The sequence below is a fragment of the Mobula birostris genome, chromosome 14 (genome assembly GCF_030028105.1).
Source record: "Mobula birostris isolate sMobBir1 chromosome 14, sMobBir1.hap1, whole genome shotgun sequence".
Lineage (NCBI taxonomy): Eukaryota > Metazoa > Chordata > Chondrichthyes > Myliobatiformes > Myliobatidae > Mobula > Mobula birostris.
This window is the reverse complement of record NC_092383.1, coordinates 4,010,345-4,024,854: the sequence shown is the minus strand read 5'-3', so window position 1 is coordinate 4,024,854 and position 14,510 is coordinate 4,010,345. Positions and strand designations below refer to the sequence as shown.

Sequence of the window (14,510 nt, the reverse complement as noted above, 5' to 3'; positions counted from 1 at the left end):
ACTCCCTATAGACTACCCTATGGATAACCTATCAATACCCATCATAATTTTATATGCCTCAGTCTTATGCCTCTCCTTAACCTTGTCCATTCCAAGGAGAACTGACCAAGCTTCTCCTGTCTGTCCTCGTCCCAGGCAAAGTCCTGGTGGATCTCTCCTGTGCCTTCTGAAACACTCTGTTGGATCTCTGTTATTTTTCTGGGGGTCAAGAATGGCCAGGAGTAATTCTTAATGGTCATTTATTTTAAGGTTTAAACAAAACATACAAGTACTTAGCAAACTAAGTGAAGAGCTGAAAAGCAAGGAAGGCAAAGATAAAAAGATGGCATCTCTGAAAAATCCATCACCTTTATAGTTGAGATAACAAAAATTTCCTTGGATAAGAATAAACCAGTCACTGGTTGCACAATTACACCACATGGGTAATGTGCTAATACTTTTAAAGGCATCTGTTAGTCTTGCGAGACCATGGATCTGGGCCTGGAAAGTTTTCACTCTCCAGGGCGCAGGCCTGGGCAAGGTTGTATGGAAGACTGGCAGTTGCCCGTGCTGCAAGTCTCTCCTCTCCACGACACCGATGTTGTCCAAGGGAAGGGCAAGGGCCGATACAGCTTGGCACCGGTGTCGTTTCAGAGCAATGTGTGGTTAAGTGCCTTGCTCAAGGACACACACGCTGCCTCGGCCAAGGCTCAAACTCACGACCTTCAGGTCACTAGTCAAGTGCCTTAACCACTTGGCCACGTGCCCACAGCCAACTTAGCCAACTGGTATACCACCTTCCGCCAGTAAATGGGGACGCACCACCTTATACTGTAGAAAAAAACACGAGCTTGCTTAAAAATGTGCAACTCATGACTAAACTATGACTTTAGTCTTAAATTAATTCATCTAATACCTTATAAAAAGCATTAAAAAACACAGTGGTTTCCAACAACTATCATGTCCTTCCTAAAGCACGATGACCACAACAATGTGCACTAATCCAACTGAGGACTAACTGAGGTTTTATGAAGTTACTTTGTTTGTCACATGTGTATCAAAACATCGAACATACGGTGAAATGTACGGTCATGACCAACACAGTCTGAGGATGTGCTGGGTACAGCCTGCAGGTGTTATCATGCCTCCGGTTCCAACATAGCACGTCTACAACTCACGAACCCTAACTGTAGGTCTTTGGTCTGTGCGAGGAAACTGGAGCACCCGGAGGAAACCCACAAAGTCAAGGGGAAAGCATGCAGACTCCTTACAGACAGTGGAAGAAATTAAACCGTGATCTGACCCCTGGCGCTGTAAAGCGATCTGCGAACTACTACACTTCCCGATGCTCTTACGCTAACCTTTCCATTTCTGACCCTCCTCTGTAACCAGGAGTGCTAGAACTAGCATTAAATAATAATAAATACCTTATTGATCCGGAGTGGGAAATTCTTTTGTTACAGCAGCAACATTTAAAAACACTCTTAGCAGTGTGCAGACTTAACTAATAATAAAATACAGAATAATAATATACACAGTAATGTACCAATGTTCAATAATAATTTACGAAATAATGAAACAGAGACTAGGTCTGTGGTTCAGCAGCAGCAAGTTATATCAGTTGCAGCATAAATTTCTTTTTTCCGGTTTACCTAGCGTGTCTTGGTCTCAAGAGCTCATTCTTGCTCCAGTGGCATTTTTCTTCCATTGGTTTCTAGTTCTCTTCAAACATTATAGCCATGTTCAAAATATAATGACTTGTTGAAGACATAAATTTCTTTTTACCCAGAGGACGAGGAAGACTTTCATCAGTCTAGGTAAAAATTTCAACCCAAAACATAAATTTATATGACCTGTGTCAAGCTTTCTGTTCCCTGGAGATTCTTGTTTAGTTAATAAGTTGTTTTTGCATCATTGCAGTAATTTTAGTCACTGGCATCTGCCAAGGGACAATCTATTGCTGCCGCAGTGAGTTAATTCCTTTAGTACTTTCTCCGTATGTGACTGATTGCCTGACAGCAAGGGCCCAACTGGGAGCTATCTGTCAATAGATCTAGACAATTGTTAGCGTGAGTTTCTCACCCTTGTAAACTGGATATGTTCACTGTGTGATATTAGGAGTTTTAGTAAAATACGAGGTGATCTCATTGAAGGGTAAGTCTCTGAGCCAGGTGATGGGGGTGGACAATGAGAGGCTGCTTCCTTAAGATGGATAGTCTGGATCCAGAGGGGATTCTCAGGATTGAAGGCTCAGCCATCTAGGGTGAGATAATTCCTTCAGGCAGAGAGCTGGAAATGTTTGGAGATTTCTACTCCAGGACTCTTCAGTTTTTGAGTTCATGAGAATGTAATGTTGAGTCTTTGTAAGGGATTAGTGAGGCCTCATTTGGAGTATTGTGGGCAGTTTTGGCCCCTTATCTAAGAAAGGATGTGCGGACATTGGAAAGGGTCCAGAAGAGCGTCAGGAGAATGATCCTGGAAATGAAAGAGTTACCCATATGAGGAGTGTTTGATGCCTCTCAGTATTTACTTGCTGGAGTTTAAAAGAATGAGGGGCGATCTTATTGAAACCTATTGAATGTTGAAAGGTCTTGATAGAGTGGATATGGAGAGGACCAGAGTGCACAGCCTCAGAATAAAGGTGTGTCCACTTAGAACAGAGATGAGGAGGAATTTTCTTAGTCAGAGTGTAGTGCATCTGTGAAATTTGTTGCCACAGGCAGCTGTGGAGGCCAAGTCATTGGGTGTGTTTAAGGCAGAGGTTGATAGATTCTTGATTAGTCAGAGCACAAAATGTTACGGGGAGAAAGCAGGAGATTGGAGTTGAGAGGGAACTGGATCAGCCATGATGAAGTGGCAGAGCAGACTCGATGGGCCAAATGGTCTAATTCTGTCTCCTATGTGAAAAATCCATAGATCATTGGCCCCAAGGAAATCACGGTTTATGAGAATCAGGCAGAGTTCGCCATAACCTTGAATAGTGATGCAGAGAATTGCTGCACTGGATCAGACAAAGCTGCAGAGGGTTGCAAACACAGCCAGCTCCATCTGTGGACTAGCCTCTCACCATCGAGGACACCTTCAAAAGGCAGTGCCTCAAAAAGGCGGCATCAATCATTAAGGACCCCCATCACCTGGGACATGCCCTCTTCTCATTGCTACCATCAGGAAGGAGGTACAGGAGCCTAAAGACACACGCGCCTAAAGACACACGCTCAATGTTTCAGAAACAGCTTCTTCCCCTCTGCCATCAGATTTCTGAGTAGACGATGACCCCATGAACACTACATCAGTACTTTTCCCCCACTCTTTTTCTATTACTTACTTACTTTGTGTGTGTGTGTGTGTGTGTGTGTGTGTGTGTATAATTCACAGTTTTTTTTAAGTTGAAGTACCCCTTATCTGAAATACTTGGGGCTGGAAATATTTCAAATTTTGGAATTTTGGATAAGGGGTGCTCAACCTGTGTATTGCAATGTACTGCTGCTGCATAACAACAGATTTGGCAACATATGCCAGTGATATTAAACATGACCCTGATTCTGTATGGCCACAGCTGTTCCTATTATGTTCCTCTGATTCCTTTGTACTTTCTGAAGGTAATGAGACAAATTTTTTGTTGCCTCCAACTCAGTGTCTGCACTACCACTAAACAGTGCTGTTTGTTTCTATCTAGCTGACACCACATCAGCTGGCTGCTTTCTAAACCTGTATCAGGTTAAACCCTTCCTCCATTTCCCGTTCTGCTGGTTCTGGCCTTGCGGTTATTTTACCACAGAGTCCTGTCCAAAATACATCAGGTTCTTGGCACAAATCCTTTTTTCACCCAGATGATGAGGAAAATTTTCATCAGTCTGGACAAAGAATTGGAACTCTCAATTCCTGTGTGAGTGAACTGTACATATACAGAGAATGGGAGGCATCAACATAGGCAGCACATACAAAATGCTGGAGGAACTCAGCAGGCCAGACAGCATCTATGGAAAAAAGTTCAGTCGACATTTCAATAAGAGACTATTTGTCCTGCTGAAGGGTCTCGGCCCGAAACATCATCAGTCTTGTCAATGGATCTTGGCCCAAAGTGGCGACTACTTTTTTTCCATAGACACTGCCTGGCCTGCATTTTGTGTGTGTTGCTTGGAATTCCAGCGTCTGCAGATTTTCTCTTGTTTGTGGCATCACAGGAGGTAGCCTGAGGCAATCGGCTGCCAATATCCTCATTGTTATCAGGGCTGTTCAGTGTTTGTTCAGCCTTTGACATTGACAAGCATTCAGTAGCACTTGGCATCAATTTTTAAAAACAAAAGTATTTCTTATAAATAAAAAATATCCTTTTTTATTTTTAATCCACGTTAAGAGGGTTGGGAGGTTTTGGAGTTTTCTATCCCAGGACACTCAGTTGTTGAGTTCATGACTGAAATCAATAAATCATTGGCCCGTGGGAAATTACAGATTGTGGGTATCAGACAGAGTTAGTCATAGCCTCCTCGAATAGTACAGTGGTACAACGGTTAGCGCAGTGCTTTAAAGTGCCAGCGATTCAGGTTCAACTCCGCTGCTGTGTATAAGGGGTTTGTACATTCTCCATGGACTTCCTCCGGGTGCTCCAGTTTCCTCTCGCATTCAAGACGTAAGGTTAGTGTTAGGTTGAGGACGGTTGGACTCCGCCGCTGTGTGTAAGGGGTTTGTACGTTGTCCACGGTCTTCCTCCCACATTCGAAAGACATAAGGTTAGTGTTAGGTTGAGGGCGTGCTACGTTGGCGATGAAAGTATGGTGACACTTGCGACTGCCACCAGCACATCCTCTGACTGGGATGGTCGCTGACTCTAACCACGCATTTCGCTGTTTTGATGTTGATGTGACAAATGAAGCTAATCTTTAAATCTTATAAAAAAGATACTTTTACATTCCGCACAACAATTAAATACGAAAAAACTAATGACTCTGGAAGAAGTTACTAAGCAACCACTGTCTCTCCTTCACTGTACAGTGGACTCCAGTTAGTTGAGACACATTGGGACCAGTACATTATGGCCTAATTAAGCGGCTGCCCCCAATTAGCCAACATTTCATGGAAATAGTTAAAAAGGTATGAAAAAAAGACAAACTGAGTAACAAAGACCAGAGGACAAGCCTCAGAAAAGAGCGGCCTCCTTTTAAAACGAAGGTGAGGAGGAATTTATTTAGCCAGAGGGTGGTGAATCTGTGGAATTCTTTGCCACAGGCAGCTGTGGAGACTGTCTTTATGTGTATTTAAGGCAGAGGTTGATAGATTCTTGATTGGTCAGGGCATGAAAGGATACGAGGAGAAGGCAGGAGATTGGGACTGAGAGGAAAATTGGATCAGCCATGATGAAATGGTAGAGCAGACTGGATGGGCCAAATGGCCTAATGGCCAAATGGCTCCTATATCTTATGGTCTAAAAGTAGTTCGGGTTGAGCACCCTTATCCGGATGTGTTTCAGATTTTAGAATATTTGTATCTATATAATGAGATACCTTGTAGAAGGGACCCAAGTCTAAACACAAAATCTATTTACGTTACACATACAGCTTATACACACTCCCTGAAGATAGTTCTATATAATATTTTTAATAATTTTGTGCATGAAACAATAATGTGTGCATTGAACCATCAGATAGGTAAGCTATCACTACCTCAGCCACCCAGGCGGACAGTCAGTGGCTATTTGGCATTGCTGACATTTCCAGCTCAGAACTTATGTACAAACTGACGCCAGCAGGGCCCTACTCAGGGCATGTGAGGTCATTTCACAGAACACTCTGCTGTGCAGGGGCTTGTGCATCGCCTGGGAACCTTCCCAGCGCTTTCTAGAATTTTCCATTTTCAGCACCAATTCAACGCTCAAAAAAATTTCCAGATTTTGGATTCTTGGATAAGGGGTGCTCAACTGTTCCTAATAGTTATCGATGGAGGAATTCATCCATTGAGCGCAATGAAGAAAATCAGCGCATCACCTAGTTCAGATAATAGACCGTATTCATACAATGCTATCGATGATTGCATCCTTCAAGTCTTCATTTTCCTTGTAACATTCAAGATGATTGTAAATACCTTCAAGTTCTTTATAGTTTCTAACTTGTTGAACAGTGAAATCGTTTCATTTTCATGCCTGGCCATTTCCAGCATCTCCAAGCCTGAATGCTTGAAACCGCAGTGAGCAGAACAGTTCTGAGTTGTCTTGCTGCTTATTTCTCAGCAACTCTCAGGGACAAAAATCACTGCTTTTTGAACACAAACATCTGCCAGTGACACTATTTAAAAACTGCTCACCCTAAGCATGGTAAAACGTCAAACAGCCACACAAGTGCACAATTGATGCTAGTCAGAACCTGTTCAGCAAGTTTCCTGTATCAATTAAGTAGCATAGTGTCCCAAATAAACCAAAGGAATCCCAGCTAGTTTTCCAATTAGTTTTTGTTGTTTTAAGAGTTGTCCCAAAAAAGCAGCTGCCCCAATTCATGAATGGTCCAGTTAACCAGAATCCACTGTAGTTGTCTTCAGTTTGACTTGGCACAAGCCTGGTGAGCACTTCTTCCCTCCTTAGAGCTGCCAGCCTGCTGCAGTGACTTTGGACCCCACGGCACAGCAAGCAGACCCAGAGGTGCTGCTCGAACACACGCCAGCAGGGTAATCTGCGAGTCCCTGTCATCGATGTTGGAAGTTCTGCACAAATAGCCTGAAGCTGAAGAAATATTCTTGCAGGTTTTGCAATGTTTTGGTGATACAAATAGAAAAGCATTTCCCTTCTTTGATGCCCTTTTCTCATTGCTGATATTGGAGAGGAGGTACAGGAAACCAAAGAATCACACTCAAAAATTCAGAAACAGCTTCTTCCTCTCCATATTTCTAAATGGTCTGTAAGCACTGCCGTGTTATTCCTTTCTTTAGCACAACTTAATTTTGTGATTTATAGTAATTTTATGACTACTGTACTGCTGCAGCAAACCATTTTCACATTGTTTCAGTCAATGATAATAAATCTGAATTAGATTTTGACTTTGATAATAAATTGGCTTTGAACTTTGATTTCTCACACATCAATACTGCTGGTTCCTGGTTTCGTTCATAAAGGCGCCACAGTCCCAAATGTCCCAGGTTTGAAAGTGAACCTATATTAAACTAACTGAAGCAACACACACAAAAGATTGGAGGAACTCAGCAAGTCAGGCAGCCTCTATGGTAAAGAGTAGACAGTTGATGTTTTGGGCTGAGACACTTCTTCAGGACTGAGAAGGAAGGGTGAAGATTCCTGAATAAAAAAGGTGGAGGGTGGGGAAAGAGGCTAGCTGGAAAGTGATGGGTGAAGCCAAGAGGGTGGGAAAGGTCAAAGGCTGGACAACAGAGAATAAGGGGGAGTTGCTTGGCGGGTGGGAAGATGCAAGAGGCTAGAGTGTGGAAAAGAGGAAGGCTGGGGGGTGGGGGGGGATAGAGAATTTGTTCACCAGAAGGAGAAATTGATATTCAAGTTGGAGGGTACTCAGATGGAATATAAAGTGTTGCTCCTCCACCCTAAGGAGCTGTGCAGGTCAGACAGCAATGGTGGACAGCTGAGACCCTTCTTCAGGACTGATCTTATTGGAGCCTCAGTATATTTTTGCACCATGTGGCATGGGAAGGTGGAATCTGTCATTGTCCTTTCCTGTGCTCCTTAGTGGAAAGTATGGATGGCATAGGACAATTAAATGTGCATTCTACTGCCCCACCTAGGCATGAGTTGAGGGAGTGTGCAAGCTCCTGGAGATCACCTGGATCCTGTAGAATTGCAAAGGAATAAAAGATGATAAATCAGAATCAGGTGTGTTATCACTGTCGTGAAATGTGTAGTTCTGCAGCAGCAGTACATTAAAAAAATTACTGTGGGTTACAGTAAGAAATATGAAAATAGTTAAACAGTGCAAAAAGAGCAAAATAATGAAGTAGTGTTTCTTATTCATGGATCACTCTGACATCTGATGACTGAAGGGAAGAAGCTGTTCCTAAAAACGTTGAGTGTGCGTCTTCAGGCTCCTGCAACTCCTCAATAAGGGGAAATGTCCTGGATGGTGAGGATCCTTAATGATGGATGGCCCCCTCCTGAGGCATCACCTATTGAGAAAGGAGGCATCCATCATGACTCCGGTGGACTGTACACTTTGTGCGAAATGTCTTGGTGTAGCAGCACCTTTGAGTGTAGGAGGGGATGAGACTTTGACAGCTTATCTTTTCAAAAATAAAAATACTCAGTTTTGAATTGGAATTGCTTTAGTTTCAATTCAGTGTCCTTATCCATAAACCTGAGACAGTAGATATATCCGCCTACCTCCACATGAGAAAAGTAACATATTGTCAGAAGTACTTCAGTTCTGAGAAAAGTAAAGGTTAGGTTTGTCAGGGCCAGTTACTCAACAGTCATGACCATTTCCCTAGAAGATAGTAAATTGCTTTCGGTACCCTGAGATGTTAGTCACACTAAGAAGGTACTGTAAGAATTGACTTGCTTTGTTGTGCTTTCAAAGCAGCCCTGTCTTTATGTTACCATCTGGTCCTTTCCTTTAGGTAAAGGGATTGCTAAAAGACTTCAGCCCCATTCTTCAGGAACACCTGACTCTAGCCTTTCAGAATTTGCAGTATGTTTCACAAGAAAAGCCACCAGGTTGCACTGTGGTGAAGAAGAAAGAGAGCGAGCCCACACGGGACCTTTTTCAAGTCCTCTATAAGTGCCAGGAGAGCACAAATCCTTGGCGTTACCTTTTGAGTGAAGCAGTGTGGCAACACGCACCAGTGTTGAGTGTCCTGGCTGCATGTTTTCAGGTGAGTGGAATATAAATAACACCAGTTACTGACATTTTTACGCACCATATGACAGAAGTAGTATTAATTTTGGAAGCGGTAACAAGTTTGGAAGAATTTTTCTTCCCAGCGCAGTTGGAATGGTGGATGTTCCTGTCAGGGACATTGGTTAAGGTAAATAGCACAGATGCAGAAAGAAGAAAGGATTGAGGAAAGATCAGGAAAAGTTGTGTGGAGAAAAAAAATGCAAAATGATAGAGGAACTCAGCAGGTCAGACAGCGTCCATGGAGGGGAATTAGCAGTCTAGGTTTCAGAATGAGTCCCTTCATCAGGACTGGGGAGGAAAGGGGATAAAGCCAGAATAAGGTGGTGGTAGTGGGGGGTGGGAAGGAGGAAGCAACCTTTGTCGTTACTTTTGTACTTGTTTGTCAGCGCAATCCTTTTAACCTGAAACACAAGAGAGTCTGTGGATGCTGGAAATCTTGAGGACTCACAAACAAGAAACTCAACATGTCAGACAACGTCTATGGAGAGGAATAAAGTCCACATTTTGGGCCAAGGCTCTTCATCAGGACTGAGAGGGAGGGAGCAGGAGCCAGAAGAAGGAGGTGGGGAGGGGGGAAGGAGAATAAGCTGGCAGCTGGTCGGTTATACCAGGCGGGTGGATGAATGAAGAAGCTGGGAGATGACAGGTGAAAGAGGTGAGGGGCTGAAGAAGGAGGAATCTAACAGGAGAGGACGGTGGACCACGGGAGAAAGGGAAGGAGGAGGGGAGTCAGAGGCAGGCGAGGAGAAGAGAAGGGAACTAGAATAAGGAATGGGAAAAGAGTGGGAGAAATTACTGGAAGTTAGAGAAATCAATGTTAGAAGCTACCCAGATGGAAGATGAGGTGTTTTTCCTATAACCTGAGAGGCCTCATCATGGCAGTAGAGGATGGACCGACAGCTGGCATTAGCAATTTGTAAAAAATAACAAATAGCCCATTATTCACTAATTTTCATCAGATTGCCCTTTTTTGAAATTTTCTATTCATCGCATCACAAGGATTGAATGTAATTATATTATATCCTGATAATCAAAGCCAGACTTTTTTGTCTTAATCTTGAAAAGTGGAGAATTGGCAACATAGAGCACTGCTTAACTACATACTTTTCAGGATGTGTAATGCAATGAAAAGTTATCTTTCTCCTCTCCAGAATTCCCTCAGGAACTATATTGTTAAACTGAGAATTAGTGGATTAATCTGGCTTTGCAGAGGAGCCTCTGTGAGGCTCATAAACACAGGAGATCCTGCAGGTTCTGGGAATCCAGAGAAACACACATAAAATGCTAGAGGAACTCAGCAGGTCAGGCAGTTTCTGTAGAAAGGGATAGAGAGTTGATACTTTGGGCTGAGACCCTTCATTGTGACTGGAATGGAATCAGGGATAAAGCCAGAATAAGAAGGTGGGGATAGTGGAAGGTGTACAAGATCAAGTCAACTTGTTTAATTATCATTCAACCACACATGAATACAGCTGAAGAAAACAGCATTCCTCTGGGGCCAGGATGCAAAACATACACAACACATATTCAAAACAGCGAGCAAAGAGAAACATAGTCACACAAAAAAAACACATATAGTCCAAGACACCAAGCGACATGTCCCGCAACTTTGTGGTACAATTCCCAGCAATCCATCTGGTCATTCCACAAATTGATCACCGGAGAGCAGCACTAATGGGAGAGGCCAGTCCCCAACCGAGCACGGATGCCATGCGACACTCCTACACTGTCTCCTCACCTAGACTACAACAGCAGACAAGTCCGCGGTTTGAGGCCTAATCCTCGCTACAACTTAGGCAACACAGCTCCCCTGCCACCAAACAAGGGAAACAGTTGTGCGACATCTTACGTTATCAATGTCCAACAGGGTCTTGCAATCGGAAGAGAAACCTCTAAGATGGCAGCTGACAGGTGAAGCCAGGTGAGGGGGAAGGTAGGTGGGTGGGAGAGGGGTAATGAAGTGAGTAGCTGGACCTAATGAAGGGTCTCAGCCCGAAACATTGACTCCTAATTCGCTTGCATAGGTGCTGCCTGACCTGTTGAGCTCCTCCAGCATTTTGTGTCTGTTAACCCTTTGAGGTTCAGTTTGATTGTCACTTTCTGGACCATTATGAGAAATAATTTGAATTGTTCAACTCTAAGAGAGTATAAATTTATGATCCTTAAATAATGTGACTTTTAATCGAGACATTAGTACTCAATATGTATAACAAAAAGTTTTGGTATAAATTGAAAACAAGCTAATCACCAAAAGCCTTGTACTAAATTGTGAAATGGCTTATATAAGCCTTGTGTAATTTGTTCTGCATGTTGCATCTGGAAGTATTCTTGCTCTTGTAACGTAGAAATAATGATGCATGAATTACAGCATGCCCTTATGTGTATGGGAACATATTGTTTTCCCTCCCATAGAAAATGTAGAAGATAAAGCTTAAAGTAAAGTGGGCAAAAGAAATGATAATCATTTTCTATTAATTTCTAAAAGCTCCTCAAGACATTAAATACCAAAGTGCATCTTGCTGCCCTGTTCCCTCCCCCCACCCCCCACACTCACTTTAAAACTTCGCAAATAGTTAATGTGGACTTTTAAGAGCCCATTATTAAGCCTTTTCTCTGATTTCCACTCCAAATTATCATTGGACTTTCGCCTCCAGCCTGGAAGTAGCCAAAGTAGCCCTCTCTGTCCGCATCTCTGTCTAAGAGCAGTCTATTGTTGTAAATAATCTAGCTGTCCTAATTTTGGCTTCCCTGGCAGCTCTATCCCTTTGGCCTCTCAACATCTCAACATCATACCCATTTTTGTTCTCCATAAATGTGACAATGAATTCTATTGTCTGAAATTGATCGAGTACAGAGACAGAAGCTTCAGCTGGCAAATTTACATTTTCAGAATGTGGGAGCTAAGTCTAATTTTTGGGTGTATTTAAAGTGAAGCTTGATAGTTCTTGATGAGTAAGGATGTCAAAGGTTACAGAGAGGAGGCAGGAGAATAGAGTTGAGGGAGATAATAAATCAGCCATGATTGAAGGACAGAGCATACTCAATGGGCTGAATGGCCTAATTTGCTCCTGTGTTTAATGCTCTAATTTTAACTCAATAGCAACATCTTAAAGTAGATTACCTGGAATTCCATTTATGTGGTAGAATATCATATTCAAGGTAAAACTTGTTCATTTGAACGTAGAATGTTTCCTCATAGATTTATTGAATGTCACCAGTCTGGCATATCTTTGCAACATATGAATTCCACGTAATTCAGTGACCTTGCTTCTCAAGTCAATTGTACTAAGCTATTTAAAACTCGTCTCAGACGATCTTAACTAAAGCATTCATCATTGAAGGAAAATGGTTTTGTCCATAAATCCTGATTATGTAAAGATAAGTTTTCATTCTGCTGCACACAATCAATCAGTTAACAGATAAAATACAGCTGTAATTTTGCTATAGATTAGATTTTCCAACCATTCTACATTTTTCCTATTAAGGCCCATATGGAAAATTCATGAAATTAAATAGACTCATGAATTTTTAAGTTTGACCCTCTGTCACAACTTCTACTTTTTCTGAAGATAAAAAAAAATACCTGAAGCAATTAAACTTTGGCCATCATCAATATAACGATAGTATTTTGTCTTTTCTGACTGTGGGGAACATACACTCCGTGCCCACTTTACAGGTACAGCTGCTCACTAATACAATATCTAATCAGCCAATCGTGTGAGAGCAACTCAATGCGTGAAAATATAAGGACGTGGTCAAGAAGTTCAGTTGTTGTTCAGGCCAACATTAGAATGTGATCTGAGTGACTTTGTGGAATGATTGTTGGTGCCATTTGGGGTGGTTTGAGTATCTGAGAAACTAATGAACTCCTAGGATCTTCATGCACAGGTTTTGAGAAGTTACAGAGAATGGTGTGAATCAACTGGATGGCAGTTCGGTGGGGGAAAAAAGCCTTGTTAATGAGAGAGGCCAGAGGAGAACGGCCAAACTGGTTCAAGCTGACAGGAAGGCGACGGTAACTCAGATAACCACCCGTTACAACAGTGGTGTGTAGAGATTCAAGTTCAAGGTAGTTGTCACTCAGCCATACATGAATACCCATGAGTGTAGCCAAATTAAGCAGCGTTTCTCGGAGGACAAGGTGTAACACACAGTACTAACAGTCATACACAGCACAAGGCACAAATAGCACATGTAACATAGTAGTAATACCTTCCAAACATTGTGACTGTACTTGCCCCCACTACTTCCTCTGGCAGCTTGTTCCGTATGTTGAAAACCTACCCCTCAGGTTCCCTTTAAATATTCCCCTTCTCACCTTAAATCTATGCCCTCTGGTCTTGGATCCCCTACCCTGCGAACAAGTCAATGACAATCTCTGTACTGAGGGGTGGTACTGAGGGAGGGTCACACTGTGGGAGGGGCGGTACCGAGGGAGGGTCACACTGTGCGATGAGTGGTACTGAGGGAGGGTCACACTGAGGGAGGGTCACACTGTGGGAGGGGCAGTACCGAGGAAGGGTCACACTGTGGGAGGGGTGGTACTGAGGGAGGGTCACACTGTGGGAGGGGCAGTACCGAGGAAGGGTCACACTGTGGGAGGAGTGGTACTGAAGGAGGGTCACACTGTGGGAGGGGTGGTACAGAGGGAGGGTCACACTGTGGAAGGGGTGGTACTGAGGGAGGGTCACACTGTGGGAGGGGTGGTACTGAGGGAGGGTCACACTGTGGGAGGGGTGGTACTGAGAGAAGTGTCACACTGTGGGAGGGGTGGTACTGAGAGAAGTGTCACACTGTGGGGAGGGTGGTACTGAGGGAGGGTCGCAATGGGAAGGGTGGTACTGAGAGAGGGTCATACTGTAGGAGGGGTGGTACTGAGGGAGGGTCGCACTGTGGGAGGGGTGGTACTGAGGGAGGGTCACACTGTGGGAGGGTCACACTGTGGGAGGGTCACACTGGGAGGGTCACACTGGGAAGGGTGGTACTGAGAGAGGGTCACACTGTAGGAGGGGTGGTACTGAGGGAGGGTCACACTGTGGGACGGGTGGTACTGAGGGAGGGTCACACTGTAGGAGGGTCACACTGTGGGAGGGTCACACTGGGAGGGTCACACTGTGGGAGGGGTGGTACTGAGAGAAGTGTCACACTGTGGGAAGGGTGGTACTGAGGGAGGGTCACACTGGGAAGGGTGGTACTGAGGGAGGGTCGCACTGAGGGAGGGTCACACTGTGGGAGGGTCACACTGTGGGAGGGGTGGTACTGAGGGAGGGTCACACTGGGAAGGGTGGTACTGAGGGAGAGTCACACTGTGGGAGGGGTGGTACAGAGGGAGGGTCACACTGTGGGAGGGGTGGTACCGAGGGAGGGTCACACTCTGGGAGGAGTGGTACCGAGGGAGGGTCACACTGAGGGAGGGGTGGTACTGAGGGAGGGTCACACTGTGGGAGGGTCACACTGTAGGAGGGGTGGTACTGAGAGAAGTGTCACACTGTGGGAGGTGTGGTACTGAGGGAGGGTCACACTGGGAAGGGTGGTACTGAGGGAGGGTCGCACTGAGGGAGGGTCACACTGTGGGAGGGTCACACTGTGGGAGGGGTGGTACTGAGGGAGGGTCACACTGGGAAGGGTGGTACTGAGGGAGAGTCACACTGTGGGAGGGGTGGTACAGAGGGAGGGTCACACTGTGGG

The 14,510-nt window shown here is 44.2% G+C and overlaps 1 protein-coding gene across 1 annotated transcript in view; it reads left to right on the top strand.

Moving 5' to 3' along the window:
- The window catches only part of spg11 (SPG11 vesicle trafficking associated, spatacsin), a 205,971-nt gene that overhangs the window by 130,414 nt on the left and 61,047 nt on the right, over positions 1-14,510 (top strand). Inside the window, exon 25 of the mRNA XM_072278002.1 lies at positions 8,542-8,796. Coding sequence (XP_072134103.1) covers positions 8,542-8,796 — 255 coding nt within the window. The remainder of the gene's footprint in view (positions 1-8,541; positions 8,797-14,510) is intronic.